General features: G+C 42.8%; 1 protein-coding gene across 3 annotated transcripts in view; it reads right to left on the minus strand.

The window, feature by feature from the left end:
* PFKP (phosphofructokinase, platelet) overlaps nucleotides 1–25,215 on the minus strand; it is a 94,655-nt gene that overhangs the window by 50,202 nt on the left and 19,238 nt on the right. For all 3 annotated transcript variants that reach the window (XM_053260909.1, XM_053260911.1, XM_053260910.1), the window contains exons 3-4: nucleotides 18,518–18,591; nucleotides 1,277–1,354 (exon numbers count right to left, since the gene is read on the minus strand). In XM_053260909.1, the coding sequence (XP_053116884.1) occupies nucleotides 1,277–1,354; nucleotides 18,518–18,591 (152 nt within the window). The remainder of the gene's footprint in view (nucleotides 1–1,276; nucleotides 1,355–18,517; nucleotides 18,592–25,215) is intronic.

Here is a 25,215-nt window from a genome sequence, read left to right on the forward strand (position 1 = left end):
TGGCACAACATGGCACAACATATACAGTCACTTGTTTGCCAAAAAATTTTTGATTTTCAATTTATTCAAATAATTAATCAAAGCACCCCTGCTAGTAGAAAGAGATCATCATCAAGGGCAACGTCCTTGAGAAACCACAATACACCAACTACAGTGAGCCACCCAGAGAATAAATGTTATGGGGTGCCTAATGAATAGTTACTTCTTCTATTACTGTAGGAGATAGTGCTATTCCACCCAAGAGTGGAATTCTTTAGTTCTGTTTCATCTAATATTATTGCACCACAGTTTCTCATATGTATTTATTTCAGCTGGAGTTGGTATTTCCTTTCTCCTCACCCTCAGGACTGCTACTGTGTATGCAAACATGATGAGATCAGAAACTTGGAGGAATCAGTGTGTCAGCTGAGTCATGTGAAACAGTGAATCCTTTGAATTAATTTTACAAACGATTTTTTAAAAACCCATCAATCCATTTGCTCAGTCTTTAATCATGTTAATTGTCCTTCACTGAATTTCTGCCACCTGTCAGAAGCAGCAAAAGAAAGTTTCTGTATACCAGAAAAGTGTAACAATAACAGAAAAATGTTATGAAACTTCCTTTTCAGAAAGAGTGCCAGTTGTTGATTTCACAATACTAATTCTTTTTGGAGGCTGGAAAGAAAATCAAAACTGTGCCCAAAGCTTGCCCTTGGAAGTCTGACACTTTTCTGTGGCACTAGGCTCTTCCAGTTTGGAAACATTTCTTGGCACTATTATAGTCATACGTGATGAGAGTCACAGCAGGCAGAGAAAAGGCATGGAATTTGCCTTCAAGAGGAGCACGGCTCAAACCAACACTAAAGCAGTTCTTAAAGCAAGCAGCCAACATAGACACAGTTTATAAAACTGACTCATACTAGGAGGATGGCACAAAAAGCAATAAGCAGAGACATTAAGCTCCAAAGCTCCATCAGTTGCCTTGTACAGAGATATTGCTCCATTTCTCTTCCCAGTGTGCGCATGGGAAGCAGAGAGAACAAGACAGCCTTGGCATGTGTGGGAAACCATATGCATACTGGAAATGCTGAAAAATGGCAGAAGGCAAGAATCCTAAACAGGCACATTTGGAACTTACTTTCAAATAAACATGTTTAGGACTGATGCATAGCACTGTCCAGTACAGGGTAGTCTGCTTAACTGTTTTGCTCGTAACCCTGATTCAAAGATATCTTAAAAACCAGTAAAGAATACTTGTATAAATGGGGGCACATGTGTGTTTAAATTCAGTACCTACCACTTGGAGGATGCTTGAAACACTTTCCCATGAAACTTCAACAATGTTTTCACCTCCATCAACCATACCTTGGTACCCCTGTGAAAAGATAAATACATTTTAGAAGCCGGACAGAAGATTAAAAATATGTTTCAGATAACATGTGAATATATGTTAAGTAGAGTATATGGGGAAATGCTTGACTAACAAGCAGAAGGTTGCTGGTTCGAATCCCTGCTGGTACTATATCGGGCAGCAGGGAAATAGGAAGGTGCTGAAAGGCGTCATCTCATACTATGCAGGAGGAGGCAATGGTGAACCCCTCCTGTATTCTACCAAAAGAAAACCACAGGGCTCTGTGGGCACCAGGAGTCAAAATCGACTTGAAGATAATTTACCTTTAGGAGTATGTTAACTCAAGTAAGACTGGCAGATTAGCATTTTCATGAGTTCACAGACAAGCTAGAAGCCAGAAGATCTGAAATGATTTATGTTTTCATGCTGCATGACCTAGCATTTGACTTTCTGGGATGATTTAAGCTAGATAATGCTACACAGTGTTGTGTAGTGGACAGTGTTGAACTTGGACTGGGGAAACCAGCGTTCAAATCCCTGCTTTAGCATTTCAAAATATGTTTACAGGAACTGATTTCATGTTTGCTGCACTGTGCAGCTTAGAGGGAGAATATTTCCATTTGTGGAACAACTCTAATTTGACCACAAAATGATCTTAAAGCACTCCGATACAGACAGATAACTGAGCAGAAACTTTCAGCATTGACCTTCCTGCAGAACATAAAAATTAGTGGCCACCCAGTTGCCAATGGCAACTAAAACCTGTCTGTTAGCAGTCACACCTTGCCATTGGCCACAGGTAAACACTTCAGTCAATATTCAGTTGGAGATACCCAGCCAAAGCCCATACTCTAACAACAGCAGTCGACTGCCCCCAAATACATGCTGTGTGGTTAAGAGTTTCAGCTGCCCACAAAATGCAGCAGCCATTGCTGGTGGCTGAAATTCTCAAGTCAGATCTCAAGTTTTCATTAATTTCTGCTCATAGATATTCAGACTTTTACAGAACCCTTGGATATATTAGATGATCAAGGAAACTCAGGGATGCCAACTTATCAGAAACAAACATCTTGCCTAAGAAAAACAGTCAGCATTACATAGCAGACTGAAGCACAGGCATTCTTCTTCCCATTCCCTCCACCACAGGAGGCACAGGCCTCTAGTTTTTCCTGTACTGGATTCCACAGAAAGACATGTCATTTTCATTATCTTCTACTTCACAGCTCTTTTGCTTCAAGAACATCTCCGTGGCCTCATGTGGTGCTCCATGACATGGTGCATCTATGCCACTCATGACCCTTCTTGAGTAGGAGCAAGGTTTTCCAAAGTGAAATACTACTGACAGTCACTCTCTGTCAAATATATTTTTCTTCTGGGCTTCCTCCAAATGAATGGAGGAAATCTTAATTGTGTCTTCCCAGTAACTCAGTACTTCAGCAGTTTGAGTGTTCGAAAAATTCCTGTAAGGGAAACATTGCCTACATTGGGCACGATAGCTGAATAATCATTGTGTATTCCCCACTTTGGGGTTGGGGATATTGGGCAACAACTGATATATTTTTAAATAATTAATTGATTGATTAAAATTTTATTATATACTGCCTCCTCCAAAGATTCTAGGCAGTGAACAATACCAAGAACAATTAAAATAAATAAAATATATTATTATTTATTAGTATTAAAGGGCAAACCCCTGGAGAAACAAGTGGGTCTTGAGAAGGGCCTTAAAAGCAGCCAGGGAGGGGGCTGAACGAATCTGGGGAGGGAAGCAGGAGGAGGATATAGTAGCAATACCTTTTGACCAGATATCCCACATATAACTTGATAAGAGGTTTGCTGCAGTATTTTAGGGACATTTTTATTTTGGAGAAGATCTGTTTTTATATAGAGTGCCAACGTCTCAATTGCTCTTATCCATGTTATTGCTTCACTGGTATGCAGTCCCTTTTCTGTATTACTCACAATTATCTGGTTTTACTACACTTCTCAGCACACATTACAGGAAGAACTCTTTAAGCATCCTCCACCAGGAATTGTTCAGGAAGAGAAACAGTTTCATCTTCCCTTCCCCATGCCAAGCAGTAGGAAAATACCACCCACACAAGCCGTACTAAATAAAGATTAGGAACATAGGAAGCTGCCATATACCAAGTCAGATGGTTGGTCTATCTAGCTCAGCATTGTCTTCACAGACAGGCAGTGGCTTCTCCAAGGTGGCAGGCAGGAGTCTCTCCCAGCCCTATCTTAAAGAAGCCAGTGAGGGAACTTGAAACTTTCTGCTCTTCCCAGAGTGGCTCCATCCCCTGAGGGGAATATCTTATAGTTCTCACACTTCTAGTCTCCCATCCATATGCAACCAGGGCAGACCCTGCTTAGCTAAGGGAACAAGTCATGCTTGCTACCACAAGACCAGCTCTCCTCCACAGTTTGCAATAGGAAGAGCATTGGTTGCAGCATAAGAAGACAAGAAACACAATGGGTTACAACTCAAGATGTATTTAGTTCAAATCTAACCTCCTCTATGGCCTCCCTGAGGTTTTGGAATACACACCCTGCTGGAATAACAACTTTGCCAACTCTGACAGCTTTTTAAAAGATTTGAAGACATCTTTTGACCAAGCTTCTAACTAAATTTGCAATTTTTTTAAAGTTAGCATTGTTTTAATTTTTATCACTGTTTTATATTTGTATGCAGGGATGTGCCCGGAGCTTTTCAGCACCACTTACGAGGAGGTGGACAGGTCCTATCTGCCCATCCTCCTAGCCCCCACCAGCCCGCCGTGGTGCTATTGTTACGGAAAGATTTCCGTGCAAGCGGCAGCTTGTGGGGACAGGACGCCAGCATCCCTCGCACAGCATCAGCACATAAATGCTGGCCCCACAAATGGCGCTTAAACATACGCCAATGCCATTTATGTGCTGACTCCACGCAAGGGATGCCGGGCGGGGGGGGGGGGCACATCCCATCATCGTAGTGCGGCATTTTAGAGGGGCAAGCAGCACAAACTGCCGCTTGCTCAGAAGTCTTTCCGTAGCAATAGCATTGTGGCGGGCCGGCGGGGGCTTGGAGGAGGGGCAGGTAGAACCTGCCCGCCTCCTCTTAAGGCAGGGATTCTCAACCTTGGGTCCCCAGATGTTGTTGGACTTCAACTCCCATAATCCCCAGCCCCAGTGGCCTTTGGTTGGGGATTGTGGGAGTTGAAGTCCAACGACATCTGGGGACCCAAGGTTGAGAACCTCTGTCTTAAGGGAACCCTTCGCCGTCCTTGGATGTGCACCAAACAATTTGGTGCACCTCCCTATTTTTATGTTGGATGTTACGATGTAATCACCTGGCGACAGGAGTTGGGGTGGTACATAAACCACAAACAAATATAAGACATAAGGATAACCGTTGCCAGAGGCTCACTAGGTGACTTTAGGCAAACCACTCTCAGCATCGGTCTTTCACCTGCAACAGGGAGATAAAAACAATGACCACACAACCGTGTTGCAAGGATTGTAAGACAGTGAGGGTCATTCACACAAGCAAAAACTGTGTCCTATCCGGGTTTGGGAGCTTTGTGTGTTTCCCATTTTTGGTTGCATGGGTCCAAACAACTAGGTAGGAGGTGGAGGAAGAAATGATGGTTTGTAATCAAGTTAGGTATACCCAGCGTTTCCTCCTGCCTTGAGTCCACACAATCACTTCTCCTTCCTCCTACCTAGTCGTTTGCACCCACACAACCAAGAACTGGGAACACACACAGCTCCCAAACCTAGGTAGCACAGTTTTCGCTTGTGTGAGTGATCTCAGTGTGTGTGGAATACTATGAACACACTAAAAGTAAAGTTGTGCCATGGAGTCAGTTTCAACTACTGGTGACCACAGAGCCCTGTGTTTTTCTTTGGTAGAATACAGGAGGGGTTTACCATTGCCCCCTCCCGTGCAATATGGGATGATGCCAAAAACACCCTAAAGCTGCATATAAATGCTAAGTGTAATGATTAATGCATATAACTCAAGGCACTGTAGATAGAAAAAATCTACAGTGCTCACAAATCTTGCTAAAAGCTCCAAGAAGAATTGCATAATAGTTATTTATATGGCTCTCTGACTAATTAAAGACATTTTAGTTGATTATCACTGTTCTGATCAAATGTAAATATAGCTCATATCACCAAAACCACAGTATTCAGGTCTTTTTGAGATAATTTACAATTTACTAGACCAGAAGTATCCCTCATTGCTGTTAGATAAAAATAATGACCTACCTCACAAGGCTGTTATAAGGATTGTAACAAGATAGCAAGATCATTAACACAAGTGATAACTGTGTCCTATCCAGGTTTGGGAACTGTGTGTGTTTCCAATATTTGGTTGTGTGGGTGTAAATAACTAGGTAGGAGATGGAGGAAGAAATGATCATGTGTAATCAAGTTACACACTTGAGTGCTGTTCCTCATCTTTATTGTTCCATTATAACATCATACCAGAACCAAAATATCCCCTTCACCTCTCAGCCTCACCAGTTAAAGTTCACAATATCGGACCTCTGAAAAGTATACAGTGTACTGTGCTTGATTGGCCAGCAAACTCACCTGACCTGACCCCATAGAGAATCTATGGGGCATTGCCAAGAGAAGGATGAGAGACATGAGACCAAACAATGCAGAAGAGCTGAAGGCAGCTAATGAAGCATCCTGGTCTTCCATAACACCTCAGCAGTGCCACAGGCTGATAGCATCCATGCCACGCCGCATTGAGGCAGTAATTGCTGCAAAAGGGGCCCAAACCAAGTACTGAATACATATGCATGCTTATACTTTTCAGAGGTCCGATATTGTTCTATTCTTCAATCCTTGTCTTCTTGGTTCCATGTAATATTCTAATTTTCTGAGATTGTGGATTTGGGGTTTTCACGAGCTGTACGCCATGATCATCACAATTATAACAAATTAAGGCTTGACTTTAATCGCTTTGCATGTAATGCGTCTGTCTCATATATCAGTTTCACCTTTTAATTTGCATTACTGAAATTAATGGACTTTTGCACGATATTCTAATTTTCCGATTTTCACCTGTAGGTGCAATGATTACATGCCAATCACTAAGTCCTGTATGCCCCTTTCTCTGAAAGAATGCAAGGTTCTAGAACAAGTCTGTTTGATAATGTTCTCTAACGCTCTGTTGCTTTTTTTCCTCTTTCTTATTTGGAATTGCTCTTGGAGCAATGGAATTATTCCTTGCTTGCTGCAAGGCCGTTCAAGTTTAATATGCATTCCTACATGATTTAACTGTACTCCCAGCAGAGGTGATGCAAGCCAATTGTTTGAGACAGTAAAACCTCAGAATACCAGTGTCTACAGAGACAGTTTAAGCACAGAGACAAAAATCTAACAAAAACATGTTGAGAAAAATCAAGAACCGGCTCTATACTAATTACTAGTCAAAGCATGTTAACAGCAACCATTGGCATGGCTACACTCACTTGTAGAGGGCAGGCAATCACCAGCTAAACATTAAAGAAAGCTGCTGTGCTCAAGATGCAAGTTTTCTAGTGGGGAACAGGGAAGTGACTGTTCCTTTGCCATGTCCCTTCATGTTTCCGAACCTACGTGCCATGGCACCAGATTTGCCCAATTATATTCTGGTACCTCTTTGTGCAAAGCCTCTTTGTAGCAAACCTATGCTCCATGAAGGAAAGTTTACTGTAATTTATTATTCAGTTAATGAAGCGACAAAACTATCTCCCAAGATAATAGGATACAATTCTCCCTGTTTACCAAGGATACTTCTAGTCTCATTACTGTAAACCACTGACTTATTTCATTGCTCGTGTGTGTGCACGCACACGCGCCTTTTGAGGAAATTTGGGGGACTTTTTAAAAAACTTTCTGTACATGTACACTAGAGTTGCCATTCTTAAAAGTTTTGTAGCCCCTTCCCTGAATCTCCAGAAACAAAATATAAATGAGTGTGAATGCATGCAGTATTTTCCATAGATGCATTAGGTGGTGTGTACAAAGACAGTGGCGCAGGAGATGAGGGCTTTGGCGCAGACCACTTCACTGCCAGCAGAGGCGCCCACTGACAATAGCCAGCCCTTTTCACTGGTGCGTGGTCCTGAACCTCAGGCGGCTCAACCATTTCATTCACAAGAGACGGTTCCGCATGGAATCCCTCAGGTCTGTCAAGGAGGCCATTGCTCCAGGAGACTTCTTGGCCTCCAGAGACCTGGCGGAGGCCTACCTGCACAGCCCGATCCTGCCCATCCACAGGAGATTCCTAAGGTATCAAAGGTACCAAAGGCACTATCAGTACAAGGCCCTTCCATTCAGTCTCTCCTCTGCACCTCACATCTTCCACAAAAATTCTGTTAGCCCTCGTGGCCCACATGCAGTTGGCTTGGCAAAGATTGCCATTTCACAGATTAATAGCTGGTGAAGTTCCCTTTGAACTGTTCAGTAACATATTGTAAGACAATTATGGTAAACTTGAACACTGTTTTAAAATAAGGTGACCAAACTGAGCTATGGCATCCTTCTTGGGTGTCTAACACAAAAGAGAAGTGAGGGTACTGCTTCCTTGCTGCTCTTCCCACCTCCAAGCCACTTATCCAGAAAGTAAATGTTGCTAAACGTGTCTGAGTGAGTTATTCCACAGTAATCCACTGAGAAATTAAATGTTGTATTGAATTTTTTTTTAAGTACTGAAGACTAAATGAACACAGCATATAGCAATATTCAGCATAAAGCACAAGGGAAGGCAGTGATCCATGGTATAAGAGACAAAATTGTGTTCCTTATACCATGGATCACTGCCTTCCCTCATATTGAGCTCTGTGCTTAATATTTTTAAGCATCAATTGTCTCCTTTGCTAAGCAAGGTCTGCCCTGACCTGCATTTGAATGGGAGACTACATGTGTGAATACTGTAAGATATTCCTCTTAAGGGATGGGGCCGCTCTGGGAATAGCACCTGCAAGCTTGCATGCAGAAGGTCCCAGGTTCAATCCCTAGCATCTTCAGGTAGGATTGGGAAAGACTCTTGCCTGTAACCTTGAAGAAGCCACTGCCAGTCTGCGTAGACAATACTGAGCTAGATGGACCTATGGTCTGACTCAGTATATTATATTTTTATTATTATCATCATCATCATCATCATCATCATCATTATCTATTCGATTTCTATACTGCTCTTCCAAAAATGGCTCAGGGTGGTTTACACTGAGAAATAACAAATAAATAAGATGGATCCCTGTCCCCAAAGGGCTCACAATCTTCACAATCTAAAAAGAAACATGAGATAAACACCAGCAACAGTCACTGGATAGCTTCATTCGGCAGCTTCTTTTGTTTTCAGTAATTTCATATCCACAACATGTTGGAAGGTATGCAAGGTAAAATAAGGTGAACCCCCTTTGTTCATTAATCCATGTTTCCTTACTACATAATTTTATTTGAATAATCTACAACCCCACCACCAAAGCTTCTGTTAGAAATTAAACCATCTCATATTGCATTTCATGTTCTGATTTAATCATATATAACTAACAGGGCTGCTAATAGATTAAAGAAGAGTTCGTCAATAAATAACAGTTTTAGTCATTTCATTGATGAACTAACCCAGCATACATCTGCATGTGAAAAACACAATTTTATTCCTTTAAAAAAAAGGAAAAATATGTAAAGTTTCTTTCAGATTAACTGGAGCATCTTTTAGTCAATCAAAATGGTCTTTCATTTAAGCCAACCTATTAATTAAATCTAATATAAAATGTTCACAGACAAGGGTCTTCTGTCGTTCCAGGGACTCATAGATAAATGCCTGTTTTCGGGTAATCATGTGTGTCTTTAAGCAACAGAGGCTGAAGACAAGTCACACCACCAGAAGCAATTTGTGCACAGCTGATTTGCATTTGCTTAGTTAAAGTAAGTACAACTAATGTGTGATCTCAGCTCCAAATACTCAGCTGACTCATAGCGACTGCCATGCTGACATGGGGGCTACTTTTCCCCACAACTTCAGAGCCTAAATATTTGTCAGAATAAATTAAACTGGGTGGGGAGGGGAAGATCTGAATGAACATGGAGAAGAAGAAAGCCAGAGGAGAACTAGACCTCATTCACTGCAGCAGATCAATATGAAAATTTGAGAGACTTTAACTTGACCCACAGCTCTACACAAAAATGGAAACCTAAATACTATTAGTCAAGTTGTTAAAGCTTTTAAAATCAATTAAATAATTGTTACGGGTTTGACAATCATTGCAGTCCCTTTGCAGTCACTGGAATTCAGGAGCAGGTTCACAACTTACTAAGCTGACAATGCAATCTAAAAGTTATTAATAACAACTTTGGGTGTTAAAAAAAAAGTCAGAGATGGTCCCCCTACCCCCACAGCATCTTTCACTCCCTCTCTCATGTATACTGCTGAGCACACAGCAGTCTCCTCCTACTATAAACCCTCCTCCACAGGTTCAGTGGTGTTCATAGGCAAGAGTCAAGATCAGGCCCCTAATTGCTGAAAGGCAAAAGCTGAAAACCCAGGAAATGATCCCAGCATATCCGCATGGGCCAGTGTAAAGGAGGCTTTTGTGAACTTGAAAGAGTCACTATATTAATACTAAATATTTTTAGAAGCCATGTGAAGCATGAATTGAACAGAAGCTCAATAACATGAAGTAACTTCCGGTACAATCTATTCTATAAAGGGAAAAAAACAAATCAAAAGATACAGCTGTCAGTTTGTTATGAGCAGAAAACTCCAGCTTTAATAAAGAAGAAGAGAGCCACTAACCACATTACAGGATTGGGATAGGGAACTGGCCCCCAGCAGAGCCCCACAATTCCAACAAAATGTCCCCCATTATACACAAATTGTTTTCCCACACATGAACCAAGAGACAGGGAAAGGGCTCTTTTTACTCCCTCCTCCATAGTGTGAATAGTAACTGATGGACCCCTTTCTTCATGATCAGCTGATCATTTGAATACAGATGAAGGGCTCTTCAATACTATAGAGTGCTCATAATTACAGGAGGACTCTGCCAAAGCCTCTACTGCTATTCACCCTGGGGAACAAGGGGTAAAGGGGTCCTTTGCCCATATCGCAACATAGGGAAGACCTTGTTTGATTGAAAATATGGCTTCTTTTAAACATTTCCAACCAGAAGGACTGTATCAGAAGCCAAACCTAAGATAATATTTTATAGATTTATATCCTGGCAGCAACAAGGCAAAGATCTTTTCAGCCACAAGCTTTTTTCCAAGCCGGATGACAAAATACTTGTGAGTGGAAAAGGAAACTACCAACACTTGCAGGCTAACACCACAGCACATAAATATTCAAGTTGCTGTGGCAATACCAGAATGGAGGACAGGGCTCCGTTTGTCTGCATAGCCGTGCGTCTCACAGCACTTGGACAGCTGAGCTATAGGAGCAGACAGACATGGGGAAGCTATGGACAAAGAGCCAGACAGACAACATTCTGTTTATGCACAAAAAAGGAACCACTCTTGATTTATTCCGCAGCCCTACAAATCTACAACCACTTGGATGTGACATTTTCAACAGCTGAAGATTTGATTAGACTGAAGACTTCAAAAGTGCAAAGAGTTTGGGGGGTGCTTACGTGAATTCATACTGAAGTCAATTTTTTTACATTCACATATCGGTGGCGGGAGGGATGCAGCTCCATCATGCATATAGACATACATTCAACTGAGTCACTTCCAACAACAGTACAAAGGTACCACATATTGAACAACTTGGATAACATATAGCACAAAATATTAAAGCTGGCAATCAAGCTTCATGAGATTTTCTTTAAACAAACTGAAATGTTTTTCAGTTTATCAAAACCCTCCCCCCACCCACCACATATGAATACGAAACAAAAATGAAGCATAGTCTCCATACCATCAGGAATGGTGGCTCACACTTTAAAAGATGGCCAGGTAAGCAGAATATGCATAAAAGTACAGACACACAGTGTTGCTTTCAATGGGATGCACATCTCGACGGGACTGCCCTGCCCACCCAAGTACACATTCTGTTGAATGCAATGCAGTGTCTGGGATTTGGATGAGCAATTAATATAGGCGCATGGCTCCAGATTCAGAAAATGATATGAACAGAAGACTGCTTCCGAGCCTGGATCTCCTTAAGTCAGGGCTGGACAACTTTGGCCCTCCATCTGTTTTTGAACTAACTTGCATCACCCCTAGTCACAGTAGCCAATAGTCAGGGATGATGGGGATTGTAGTCTGACATCTGAGGGAGGGCCCAAGTTGTGTAGCTTTGCCTTAGGTGTATCAGATAAGGAAGCAAACCTGAAGGGGTGGGGAGAAGTTAAACTGGCCTTCTCTTTGGCTTGACCCTCTTTGTTCCTTTAAAGGCTCAAGGGACAAAATAAGAGAAAGGAGCAAAATACAACATGGTGGGGTGGGGGGCATGTCTATGCTTGCCTGTATCCTATTCCAGAATTTGATCTCTCTGTATATGTGTGACTGAGAATGGAAAGTTACAATTAAGAAGGTCAAGAGAAGGTCTTTACAGAACTAGAGACTGTCTTATAGCTTCTGCCCACAAACACAAAGCAATCTTGTTTCAGAAACGCCTACATTTTTCTCCTTCTCCTTCATCTTACTTTTTCTTTGAATTCATTTCAAATGTTGTGACAAAGTCTTGAAGTGTTTTAGGTGGTCTCATGTCATAGACACATCTAATTCTTGGGCATTCGGCAAAGGAGCTGTTAGTGAATAGTTTTCTGGTACAGAGGATTGTCCATCACTTTCATCAGCCTCCTCTGTGAGGTCAAAACTGGAGGAAAGATCAAATTCCTCTACACTTGCTCTCCTGAGATCAGATTCCCTTCCCTCTTTTCTCATATGAATGCCTGAAAGTCTCGAACTGTTCCATTTCTTCCCATCATCCAATGACAATCTCCTAGGATTTTGACTTTTAAAAATTGGTCCAGAGTATCGGGAACATCTCTCTTACTTTATAAGGTAGCTATAATTGAACAAAGTCCCCCACCTGAAGTGTTAACTGATTCGCATCCCATTTCTGATCCACCAAATTTATATTTTTGTTGATTCTCCCCTACTCGATCATGAATCTGCATCCTCAGAGTGAGATGGCATAGAAAGCCCTATCAATGGCAACAATATTGTTGAGTAATTTTGGTGGTAGCTTTGTGTCAACAGTTCAAAAGGTGACTTTCGTGTAGTAGAATGAGGAGTAGTTCAATAAAACCCCTACTAACTTGGTAAAGAGGCACCTTTTACCATGGTGATTCTCTTTATTTAGCGGGGGAACGCAACTGGCCCTATCCACCCCCATCACAGTACCTCCAGTGACTGTTGCTGGTATCTATTTTATGTTTCTTGTTATATTGTGAGCCCTTTGGGGACAGAGTTCCATCTTATTTGTTTGTTATTTCTCTGTGTAAACCACCCTGAGCCCTTTTTGGAAGGGCGGTATAGAAATTGAATGAATGAATGAATGAATGAAGAATAAGCAAATAGTTTTTCATGGATTGCCTCCTTCCAGGGTTGTTGTAGCCTTTCAAGGATGGTACAAGGAAATAGTTTTGTGTTTTATTCCATGGTTGTGCAAATATTGCTACATTTCAAAGGAAATAAAACTGTGTCCTATTGTCAGTCACTAGTTTTTTGTTTGTTTTTTTAGCAAGAACTTGAGGTCATTCACACAATCGAAAAGTGTGTTCTACCCAGGTTTGGGAGCTGTGTGTACTCCCAATTTTTGATTGTGTGGAAACAAGGTTAGAGGAAAACCTGGGTAGCTTTTTCTCCTACCTTGCTTCCACACAGTCACTGCTACCCAGGTTTTCCTCTAACCTTGCTTCCACACAATCAAAAATTGGGAGTACACACAGCTTCCAAACCCAGGTAGAACACAGTTTTCGATTGTGTGAATGACCTCCTTCTCTCACAAGAACTGCAGCCATGAACTGGATCACCTTGTTTGTAGTAATGTTGTCATATGAAACTTCTGGCCACCTGGAATAGTAATTCACCATGACTATAACAAAACTTTGGTTTGTGGGATGGCTATCAAAAGGCCACATTATATCCAGAGCAAGTTTTCCCAGGGACCATTGAGATACTCTACTGGAGTCAAGGAGGTGGTAAATGTCTTCTGCAATTTGTCAGATACAGCACAAGCAATACAGTGCCTGATTACATTTTGAATGCATTTGTCCATACCTGGCCACCAGAAACTTTCTCTGATTCACCTTTTAGTCAAGCTCATGCTGAGATGATCTTCGCGGGCAGTTTTGATCTTTTGCTTTAAAGAGGTTGGCAACACCAACTCACTGAGCTTTTTTTTTTTTTTTTTTTTTTTTTAGCATTTTTCCTTTGTATGTGTGCGTGTCGTTTTGCTGTTGCAGTTCCCCTAACCCCTGCCCCTTCCCATTTATAGTGCCTCGCCAACCATGAATTTGCAAACCGCAAGGTTTCCAAGGAACGGAACCATCGCAGTTGGCAAGGGATGACTGTACCTTGTTTTTTCATGGCCAGCCATTAGTTATGTAATGTTTAAGTTCAGTAAGCACTTGATCAGCACTGAGGGCTGCTTTCCATTCAGAAGATGTGATCACACCATGAGTGGATGAAGCAATTTATGCAATTACTATTTGTTTAACAACTATTATTATTTTTATTCCTTCATCCTCTTCTGCAATCTCCTCTTGGCCTGGAAGTGGAAGTCGAGATGAACAACTTGCAGTTGTATTCCAAATACCTGGCATATATTCCACCTGGAAATCAAAGTCCATAAGTCTGGTGATCCGTTTGGCTATTCTGACTTGATCCCCAAGTGGTAAATAAAACAGATAGGGGTATATGGTCTGACCATAGAGTGAATTTTCTGCCCCACAAGTTAGTTCTGAAGTGCCTTACCACCCAGAGACATGCTAGAGTTGCTTTCTCAGTGACAGAATATATCTTCTCTGTTGCAGTAAGGACTCTGGAAGCAAAAGCAACTGCAATTTCACTGTCCTCTGTTTGCTGAGTCAAGACAGCATCCAAATCATATGCAGAAGCATCATTTTATTGTATTTATTGTTAAATTTATATACCGCCTTTCATTAAAACAATAGTGTGCCTGTTGGTGTTAAAAGAAGTGAGAGGAGGACTTTCAGCAATGGCCAATAGACTGAAAACTAGCCTTGCAGGATGTACCACAGTTAAATGCCACATGCTTTTTAAAAGGAAGATTCAATGGAGTAACTTTTGAGGCAAATTGTCTAACCAATTTAGAGTAATACTCAGAGTCCTAAGAATTAGCAAAGGGCATTCTTGTGTGGCTCTGGTGCTTCCTGGATAGCTTTGACCAAGTCTGTTTTGGGATGTACACCACTCTGAGATATTGTATGTCCCTAGTAAATCACCAAGTGAGGGCAAAACTCACACTTCTCTGCAGAGACAGTAAGTTCATGTTGTCTGAGTTTTCATGAGACTTCTGCCAGTTTAGCATCATGCTCCTCAATGGTTTTGCCATAAACTAAAATGTCATCCGTAGTCACAAAAATTGCATGCATCATTCTTTGGAATACTGAAGCTACAGAGGCTAATGCAAAGGGCAGTCTTTTGAATGGAAGAAGGCCCTCTGGAATAATGAAGGCTGTGTATTTGCAAGAATATTTGAGCAGAGGAATTTGATGATAGGCTGAAGACTAGGGGTGTGCATGGAACCATCTGGCCTGGTTCGGTTCGAGGCCAGATTGGTCTGGTCCCCATTGAACTCCCCCCCCCCCCGGTCCGTGAACTTTTTTTTTTTTTTTTTAATTTTTAATGAAAACTACCTGTAGCCCTTGCAGAGGGCATTTGCACATGCACAGTGGCAGCCAAAATGGCCACTGCTCGCCTTTATGGAGGCCCAAAAGGGCCAAAAAGACTACATTTACTCGGCCGTGGCGGTGATGAGGGAGGCCGGCGGGGGGAGAGGGAAAAATAGGAAACTGCCATTTACTGAGTCAGATCATTGGTCTATCTAGCTCAGTATTGTCTTCACAGACTGGAAGCAGCTTCTCCAAGGTTGCAGGCAGGAGTCTCTCTCAGCCCTATCTTGGAGAAGCCAGGGAGGGAACTTGGAACCTTCTGCTTTTCCCAGAGCAGCTTTATCCCCTGAGGGGAATATCTTGCAGTGCTCACACATCAAGTCTCCCATTCAAATGCAACCAGGGTGGACCCTGCTTAGCTACGGGGACAAGTCATGCTTGCTACCACAAGACCAGCTCTCCTCTCCATGAGGGAATCCTCGTGGACACACACACACCCCATGGCTATAGCAAGCCCCCCTAAGGGGCTACAGGTAGTTACTTTTCATTTTATTTTATTTTTAAAAGTCCACAGACCTGCCAGACCAGACCGGCAGTTCGGTTCCAGTCCAGACAGAACCGGGGGTGGGGGTGGGTGGGTGTTGGTTTGATCACGAACCCCCAGACAGAACCATCGGACCACGGACTGCCGGACCGGTTCTGCACATCCCTACTGAAGACAAGTCCAAAGCTGTGAATATAAAGTCCTCTTCCAGAATAAGCAGCATTTCATGGATATTGGGTAATAGACGACCACTCATTATCATGCCTCAAATCCACACACATTAGAAGTGCACCATTTGACTTCTGTACAAGAACAATGGCAGTGACCCATTCTGATGAATCAAAAGGCTCTATGCTGCAGTCTTAAGAGCTTCTCTAAATGGTTGGTGCAATACTATGGGAACGTTCCTAACTTTGTGTTGTACAGGTATTGCATTTGCCTACATCTGAATTTTATATCTGAAATGTATGGCAGTGCCGGGAGGATCAGCAAGAACATCCGAGAAATCAGAAATCATTTCAGCATATGGATGCTCCATCATCTGTGATACAGATTCTGTGCTATTTGAGTCTAACACTATCCACAGATCTTTCTGAAGTTTCCAGCCCAATTTTGAGACTCCTTTCTGTGACACATACATTTTCCCTTCTACAGTACTTCCTTTGTATTCCAGGACATCAATGAAGTATCCATTTATGGCAATAGGGTAACCTCTATATCCCTATAGGTCGATGTCTGAAGGCAGCAGGTGCAGATCTGATGTAGTCAGGAGTTTCTTGTAAAGTAGATGGGAAATGATAGCGTATGGAGAACCAGAATCAGAATAATCATCCGCACTTCATGGTCATTAAGTTTTACGTGAGAATGTGGAGAAGCAGGCTCTGCTCTGACACTTAAAACACTGTCAGGAAGTGGTTCATCTGCTCCATCCTTATCCTATAGTGAATCAGTAATGGAGTGGACAGTAGACTTGCAAACCTTAGCAAAATATCCCCTTTTTTTGCATCTGTTGCAAGTGACCTTCTTGTGCAGCCACTTCCCTGAACAGTGCCATATGAGAAGATTGGGAAGCATTTAGAATGAACAGCCTGGATTTTAGGGAGTTGGTTTGGGGGTAGGGATGTGCATGGACTGCGAAGGCAAGGTCCGATGCCGGGGGTGTGTGTGTCTCGCTTTAAGGGCGGGCGGGAGTTGTACTTACCCCTCCCACTGCTTTTCCCCCTCGGGCGCTCCATTTTTCAGAGAAATTTTCAGGGCAGCAGCGTTCCTCCCTGCCGCCCCTGCCACCCTGTTGACTGGTAAAAGCAGAAGTAACTTCCGCGCATGTGCCCACTGCACAGCGTGCGCACGCAACGTGTGACATGTGCAGCGGGCACGCGTGCGGCAGTGACGGGCACATGCACAGAAGTTACTTCTGCTTTTACCGGTCAAAAGGGGGGCAGAGGCAGCAGGGAGGAACGCTGCCGCCCCGAAAATTTCTCTGAAAAATGGGACGCCGGAGGGGGAAAAGCAGAGGTAAGTACAACCCCCCCCACCCTTAAAGCGAGACACACACACACACACACACACAGAGTTGGACTGTCAGACTGGGCCACTTGTGAAACGGTTTGCAGACCTCTAACATGGCCTGCGGATCAGTTCGTGCACATCACTATTTGGGGGTACCAAAGAGTGATTTGGCATAGTGAAGAGCATCTTCCACCCTCCTAGCCATCTCTTAACTTCTTCAAAGGTATGTTTCCCTTCCAGTAGCAGTTTATCATGGAGTTTGGAGCAGTTTGTTTTCATCACAATCAGATCCCTGATCATTTCATCAGTACAGTTGGCAAACACACTGGCTACACTTAAGGCACACAATGCTGTGACTTATTGATCAACAGATTCACCAGGCAGTTGGGATCTAGAATAGAACTTGCAATGTTCAGCAATCACATTCAAAGTAGGGTTGAAATTATCATCCAAGGCTTGAAGAGCAGCTTCATGAAGGCTGGCATCCCCTTCCAAGTTGGTAGGAAACGGCAAATGAGTATATATTCTTTGGGCCTCAGGGCCCAGGCAGTGCAGCAATAATGACTACATGCTTATGCTTTGCTGGAGTAAAATCAGGGCTGGACAAGAAAAAAGGTGGTGGCGGAATCTGAGCCATCCTGCAGAGGGCATCCAATGAACAATGGAGTCCTGGACTGATACGGAAAGAGTATCTTCAGAGGTTGTGCACGTCAGGAAGCTGGAGAAACTATCAGCAGCAGCAGCAGCATGCAGCAGTTCAGGAATGTAGGCCCAGTAATACAATGAAATGAGGTTGCCGAAACATTTATAAGCTTTGCAGACTCACACGCTTAGCAGATTCAAAATCTCATTGCAAAATATTTTATAGCTGCTTCTCTCATGAACACAAAACAATCTTATGTTTGTTTAACTAAGCTTTATTCGGAAACAACTCCATTTTTCTCCTCCTCCTTTCCCTTCCTTTTTCTTTCTGACTCCACCCCCTACACTCTCTACAGGATTCCCCACAGACACAAATGTCTAATTAAGAAAATAAACATTTGCTAGATAGAATACAACACTGTCTTTGCAGAAAAATAGGGGTTCAGAATGGCACCCTCTCCAAAAATATATGTCGCCCCCGGGAAGCACCCCTCCTCTTAGTCTTGTGGTCAATGCAGGGGCGAGTCAGCTGGACGCTCTGCCCATACCTACCCTTACGTGTAGAGCTGTACAAAGGACAAACAAAAAAGCAACATTTTTCATCCCACATTTTTCAATGGGCATTCCCCCCTTCTCTCCTTGGGAAATGCTAACCGAGACTGACAGTGGAGCGTACATATAACAAATGTGAACACCAACCTCATAGATAAAATATACTTTTGCTTCAACATAGATTCCCATACGCACTACTGCACGGACTGCTGCATTCATACCTGGAGGAAGGAAAGACAGAGAGGCAAGGTTACCAAATATCAACTCGAACCGTCTGTCAATAAACAAACTGAAACTCTTTAGAATGAAGAAAAGTGATTGTGAATGTACACAAAGAAATGTTATGTGCCTAAATTGTATCCTTTGTTGCCATAATGCACAGGTATTAATAAATATTGGAGTGTGTACAATTCATAGGGGGTTTTGTGCCAATGTGAAGCCTCCCCACACGCTCACATGACATCAAGGCATGTGATTGCCTCTGAATACCAGTTACAGGGAAGTAACAGCAGGAGAGAGAGGGCATGCCCTCAACTCCTGCCTGTGGCTTCCGGCGGCATCTGGTGGGCCACTGTATGAAACAGGATGCTGGACTAGATGGGCCTTGGGCCTGATCCAGCAGGGCTGTTCTTATGTTCATAGACGTGCAACTTTTGTGGTTTAATGAACAATCCCTGTTGGGAGAGACATACTACCACAAATAGCTCACTACTTCTGGCTGCTATACTGACCACTTGCACAGACCAGTGCGCAGGAAAGCCCAAATATCTAATTCAAGCCAGTCAGTGTGGTTAGGTAGGTATCCTTATGCCTGCCCCTGAAAGAGCTAGCAACTACTGCCAAAGAGTTATTCAGACCCATTCATCTCAATAGATGCTCAGCTTGATTAGAGAGCAAATTTTTAAGTTGCCTGAAGGTCTCTTATGCACTGAAGATTAGTTGCAATTTTGGACCTGTGGGAAGGCTAAAGCCTATTGGGATATGATATACAATGAATTAAAGAAAATATTTAAAATGACATTTCCTAAGAAGCCAGAAGCCTTCCTGCTGGGGATAACACAAGGAGCTATTTCTACAACCAATTTAACATTTTTTATGTATGCCTCTACGGCAGCTAGAATTACATATGCACAGAAATGGAAGTCTAGTGAACTGCCCTCAAAAGAAGACTGGCTGATAAAAATTTTGGAATATGCGGAGATGGCAAAACTTCCAGCACTATTAAGAGACCAAAATCTGGAATGTTTTAAAGAAGATTGGAAACCATTCTTGTTGTATCTAGAAAATTACTTCCCTACTATGGACTTGACAGCAGGGTTTGATATCTAGTAGAAACCGCAGGTTGGTCAGATTAATTATGTTTGTAAGGGTTTGAACTTAACGTTTTGAATTATTATTATAGCAAGGGTAAACTTTATAGTTGATAAATCACGAAGAAATGTGAGCGGGAAGTCCACTTTTTATGTGTGTATTTGTAATGAATGATAATATTGTTATTGTTAAAATTAATAAAAAATGAATTTGCAAAAAAAAAAAGAAGAAGATTAGTTGCAATTTAGGAATATGGATTCAAAACAGCACACTCTAATCTTAACAAGTAGTACAGTAGCTGAAAACAAACTAGTTTGCTGATGGCGAGTGCAATACAGCAATAAAAATGTTTAAATATTTAAATATTTAGATCCCCCACAAGCCACCTACCCCATGTTCATCATGAATTACAGAGAATTTGAGGGAGGTTTCTTATGTCCTTTGGAGGAGGCAGAAGCATGACACACAAGAGGAGAGGAGAGTTGGCCTTGTGGTAGCAAGCATGACTTGTCCCCTTAGCTAAGCAGGGTCTGCCCTGGTTGCATATGAATGGGAGACTAGAAGTGTGAGCACTGAAAGATATTCCCCTCAGGGGATGGAGCCGCTCTGGGAAGAGCAGAAGGTTTCAAGTTCCCTCCCTGGCTTCTCCAAGATAGGGCTGAGAGAGACTCCTGCCTGCAACCTTGGAGAACCTGCTGCCAGTCTGTGAAGACAACACTGAGCTAGATGGACCAATGGTCTGACTCAGTATATGGCAGCTTCCTATGTGAGTACGATATCATGTTCTTCTCTGGAGTCCTTTTGCACTTGCAGAGGGGTTAGAGAGCAAAATGGAGATTCTCATACTGTGCTGGGCTTTCAAGTGGACAGAAGCAGTAGTAGTATTTGTAGTCCCCAACTGACCAGTACAAATCAGGAATGTTCATTGTTTATAGTGGAGATTACTATTTGTAATTTTTTCCCCCAACAACCGTCTTTCAAAATGATGATATTTTGTTTCTAATACATTTTAAAGCTTGTGCATGTGATTGACTGACAGCGAGCAATAGCATTTATCAGTTCAAATCAATCTATAATTACTTAATATGTGCTAGACCTGCATTTTCTTGTGTCTCCATGTTAGCAGGTATATTTTTAACTGAGGTTTCCCCCCACTTTTATACAATAACTTTAAGTTATATAATATTTTGAAGATTAGCAATGGAGAGTACAGTACTGAGAAATTCTCACTTAAAAGATGTATATAATAATATATGGATGCCAGTTATTGGAACAGATAAATGTTTCACATGAGAGAGAGAGATTATGCATGGCTAAACATAGGCCAATATAATTGCTCACAGTCAGTAGTGTGAAAGTAAAGTAAAGTTGTGTGAACGTAACAGCCAGTTAAGTACAAGATTATTAGTTCTCTTTCCACAGGACCATTAAGAACTTATTAGTGAACGGAGATAACCACCTAGAAATTGTGTTTCAACCACTCCTACAGCCTCCGTTGACTCAACTGTATCTGGGTCCCAACTGCTATATAATTTTATACTCTATCATTGCCTTTCTTCCAGTTTCAGGAACGTCCTACATCTCACAATCACAAAAGGCCATCTCTTACTCACACACACTTCACATCCATACATAGCATCAGGCTTGATCAAATTCTGTATTCTGGAGGGCCATTTAATTATCCTGCCAGAGTCCCAAGTATCAGGCCATTGTGCCACTGCATACAGAAGAGACAGAGCAATATAACAGGCCCCTTTTAAAGGGTGGCTTTCCTGTTTAGTAAAGGTAAAGTGTGCCGTTGAGTCAGTGTCAACTCCTGGCAACCACAGAGCCCTGTGGTTGTTTTTGGTAGAATACAGGAGGGGTTTACCATTGCCATATCCCGCCCAGTATGAGATGATGCCTTTCAGCATCATCTTATATTGCTGCTGCCCAATATAGGTGTTTCCCATAGTCTGGTACAGACTGTGAAAAATAACCACAAGAGGCCTGAAAAAGCAGCTGAACCATTTGTAATGCCTGTCACTTCCTTTTGGGTGCTGGGGTTGTAGAAACAGTAATACAACTTATGCTTTGTCTTTAGAACGTCCCAGATTCAAAACCCTAAAATCCCCACCTAGCAAAGCTTGGCAATGCCCAGCTCATACTAGGCAACGTCTTATGTTCACACCTGTTAGCTCCCCTGTGGCACCCCACCCTAAATGGGGAAAGGCAGTGAGAACGGCTTGTCCTACTGCTGCACTTCAAAACCCCATCCATTCAGGAGAACCGAGCAGGACTTAAATCAGAGGCACTGGATCCAGCAGGGAAAAGACTCCACCAGGAACTGGGTCTCTCATTTGTGAGCTGGTTATCTCTCAGGAAAGAATTTTGCATCTCTAGTAATAATTGAACTGGGAGTCTCCTAATCAAAAGAAGTCTTCCAATACATTTTAAAATATCACCACTGCTATCATCAGGACATGAAAGTGATGGCCTAGTGTCCAACAGTGCATTCTTCCTCAGTCCTCTTTCTACCCACTCACTTCCATAATTTAAACCTGATGCTAAGAACTTGCTTTAGTCCAAACACTCTTCCCTCTAAGGTGTGCGCACGCTCACAAGTTTTTGGATGTCCACTCAGTTCAATTTAGATCCCGCTCAGGTTGAATCAGGAAGGCCCCCTTCTGAATGCAGGCGTGCACAAATGCCTTGATACTGCCACCCAGAACAAAACTCATTCTGCACAGAGGTTTTTTTTTAAAAAAATAGAGGAACCACTGAGTCCAAACTACTTAAGTTATGCCATTTGATGCTACCGCTTTTCCCCAGGCAGTGAAAAAACCAAGAACAGTCTGTATATAGAGCAAGCATTGTGTAGGTAAAGTGAAGCAAGAACATGGGCAGACAATGCTGGACCCAAAGAGATCTCAGTCCTGTTCCCCAAAATTCAGATCAGTTCTTTCCCAACAACATGTGGCTTATTGATATCCAACTCTACTTGCATACACTCTCAGGCAAAACTGACCTTGATACTTGGTATGACTCATGATTCAGATGCTCAGAAGTATCAACTGCCCATTAGCATCCATTGTTCTTCAGCAATCAGGCCATAAGGAAGCCAAAAGAAATTAGTAGTAGTAGTTTTTTGCACAACAAGAGCTGATCTGGTGGTAGCAAGCATGACTTGCCCCCTTTGCTAAGCAGGGTCCACCCTGGTTGCATATGAATGGGAGACTACATGTGTGAGCACTGTAAGATATTCCCCTCAGGGGATGGGGCCGTTCTGGGAAGAGCATCTGTAGGCTTGCATGCAGAAGGTTCCAAGCCAGGGAGGGATTTCCAAAACAGGGCTGAGAGAGACTCCTGCCTGCAACCTTGGAGAAGCCACTGCCAGTCTGCGTACTATAGACAATACTGAGCTAGATGGACCAGTGGTCTGACTGGGTAAAAGCCAGCTTCTTATGTTCCTATGTTCATGACTCAGAGCACTACTTGATCTGTATTAGTCTCCAATAATATTCCCAGTTTTTTTAATTGATTAAATGCAAACTAAGCTGCTTTAATCAAAGCCATTCTATATACCATAAAAAATACCAACAGAAAATACAGTTCTTACTCACCCTTTAAAATTTCCTGCAGCTATGATCATCTAATGCCATGAATAAAGCTGCTTAACTCATCTCTCAAAAGCGAATCCAAAATCCGCCTTTCACAGCTGCGTACCCGTTGCAGTGCACTTGTCCTGCCACCTCTTTTATAATAAGACGTTTAATTATCACCACTTATTTATTTATTATTTATTTATAAACCACTCGATCCAGAGGCTCTGGGCATTGTACAACTAGCCCCGAGCCTCCGAGACTTAGCCCAGACCCTCTTTTCCATACTCAGGGTTCAACAGTAGAGTATCTGTTGAAATGCTGGAGTGAATCTGAGAATCTGTAGAGTGCCTTGCCCACACTTCAGAGGGAAGCAGGGGACAAGGCTTCTTAGACACGGGCTTGGCTTTGCCCTGGGACCTCCCTCTTTATAATCAAGCACAGTTGGGGTTGGATGGTACCAACAGAAGTGGAGAACTGTTATACGTAAGCAGAGCCTTGTTGAATCGGAGCAAAAAGGCTCATCTGGCCCAACATTCTGTTCCCAACAGCAGCCAGTCAAAGGTCTCTGGAGACTGACAAGCATGCCATTAGAGGTTGGGCTTTCCCTTCTCTTTTGTCCCCAGCATCTGCTATTCAGAGATTTCCTACCTCTAAACATGGTGGCTGCAGTTAGCTGTCACAGCATAGGAACATAGGAAGCTGCCTTCTACCGAGTCAGACCGTTGGTCCATCTAGCTCAGTAATGTCTACCCAGACAGGCAGCGGCTTCGCCAAGGCTGCAGACAGGAGTCTCTCTCAGTCCTATCTTGGAGATGCCAGGGAGGGAATTTGGAACCTTCTGCATGCCAGCTTCCCAGAATGGCTCCATCCCCTAAGGGGAATATCTTACAGTATTCACACATGTAGTCTCCCATTCTATGCAACTGGAGCAGACCCTGCTTAGCTAAGAGGGATGTCATGCTTGCTACAAGACCAGCTTTTGTGTTACGCAAAAACTTCTAAACTAGCAAAGTGAAACCAGCTAAACTAGCAGAGGGGACAAGTCAGGCTTGCTGCCACAAGACCAGCTCTTGTGTTATGCACTCCCATTCAAATGCAAACCAGGGTAGCAGTGGTGCACCTAGATAATTTTGGAGCCTGGACCTAAAGGCCTTTGCCCACCCCCCCACCCCCACGTTAAGCATCATTTTTTAACAAATAGGTTCTTGAGGTCACAAACCACACCGCCCAGGATAGACTGAAGAGGATTTGAGGGGGGCAGAGTGTGAAGGCCCTAGACCTCAGCCCTGAAGTCCAGGGCTAAGAGCACCTCTGCAGGGTGGACCCGCTTAGCAAAGGGGACATTATATGTTTGCTACCACCTTAAGTGGCACAGCGGGGAAATGCTTGACTTACAAGCAGAAGGTTGCCGGTTCGAATCCCCGCTGGTACTGTATTGGGCAGCAGCGATATAGGAAGATGCTGAAAGGCATCATCTCACACTGCACGGGAGGAGGCAATGGTAAACCCCTCCTGTATTCTACCAAAGAAAACCACAGGGCTCTGTGGCCGCCAGGAGTCGAAACTGACTTGCCGGCAGACTTTACCACAAGACCAGCTCTCAGATAGCCACTGAAACATGGACCTGTATACATATCAGCATATATATAGCAAAACCCTGGCATCAGATATGCACTGGGGGCGGGGGGAGGGTCTACGTGTGTGAGGACAGATGAAATCAGACATATGACACAGAGATGCCAGTCACAGTACAGTGCTTCCTTATTTCAAAACCTCCCCTTTCAGGTTTTGTTGTTGTTTTTTTAAAAAAAACATAAGTTTTTATTGGCTCCTTGTGCTGAAAGCACATCCACATAGTCAACTGTCAGTATTGAACATCTCTCAATATTACCTTGCTTCTTTATAGAGAACTTAACTATGACATTGTTACCATACCATCCCTTGTCATTT

Source organism: Hemicordylus capensis, chromosome 6 (assembly GCF_027244095.1).
Source record: "Hemicordylus capensis ecotype Gifberg chromosome 6, rHemCap1.1.pri, whole genome shotgun sequence".
Classification (NCBI taxonomy): Eukaryota; Metazoa; Chordata; class Lepidosauria; order Squamata; family Cordylidae; genus Hemicordylus; species Hemicordylus capensis.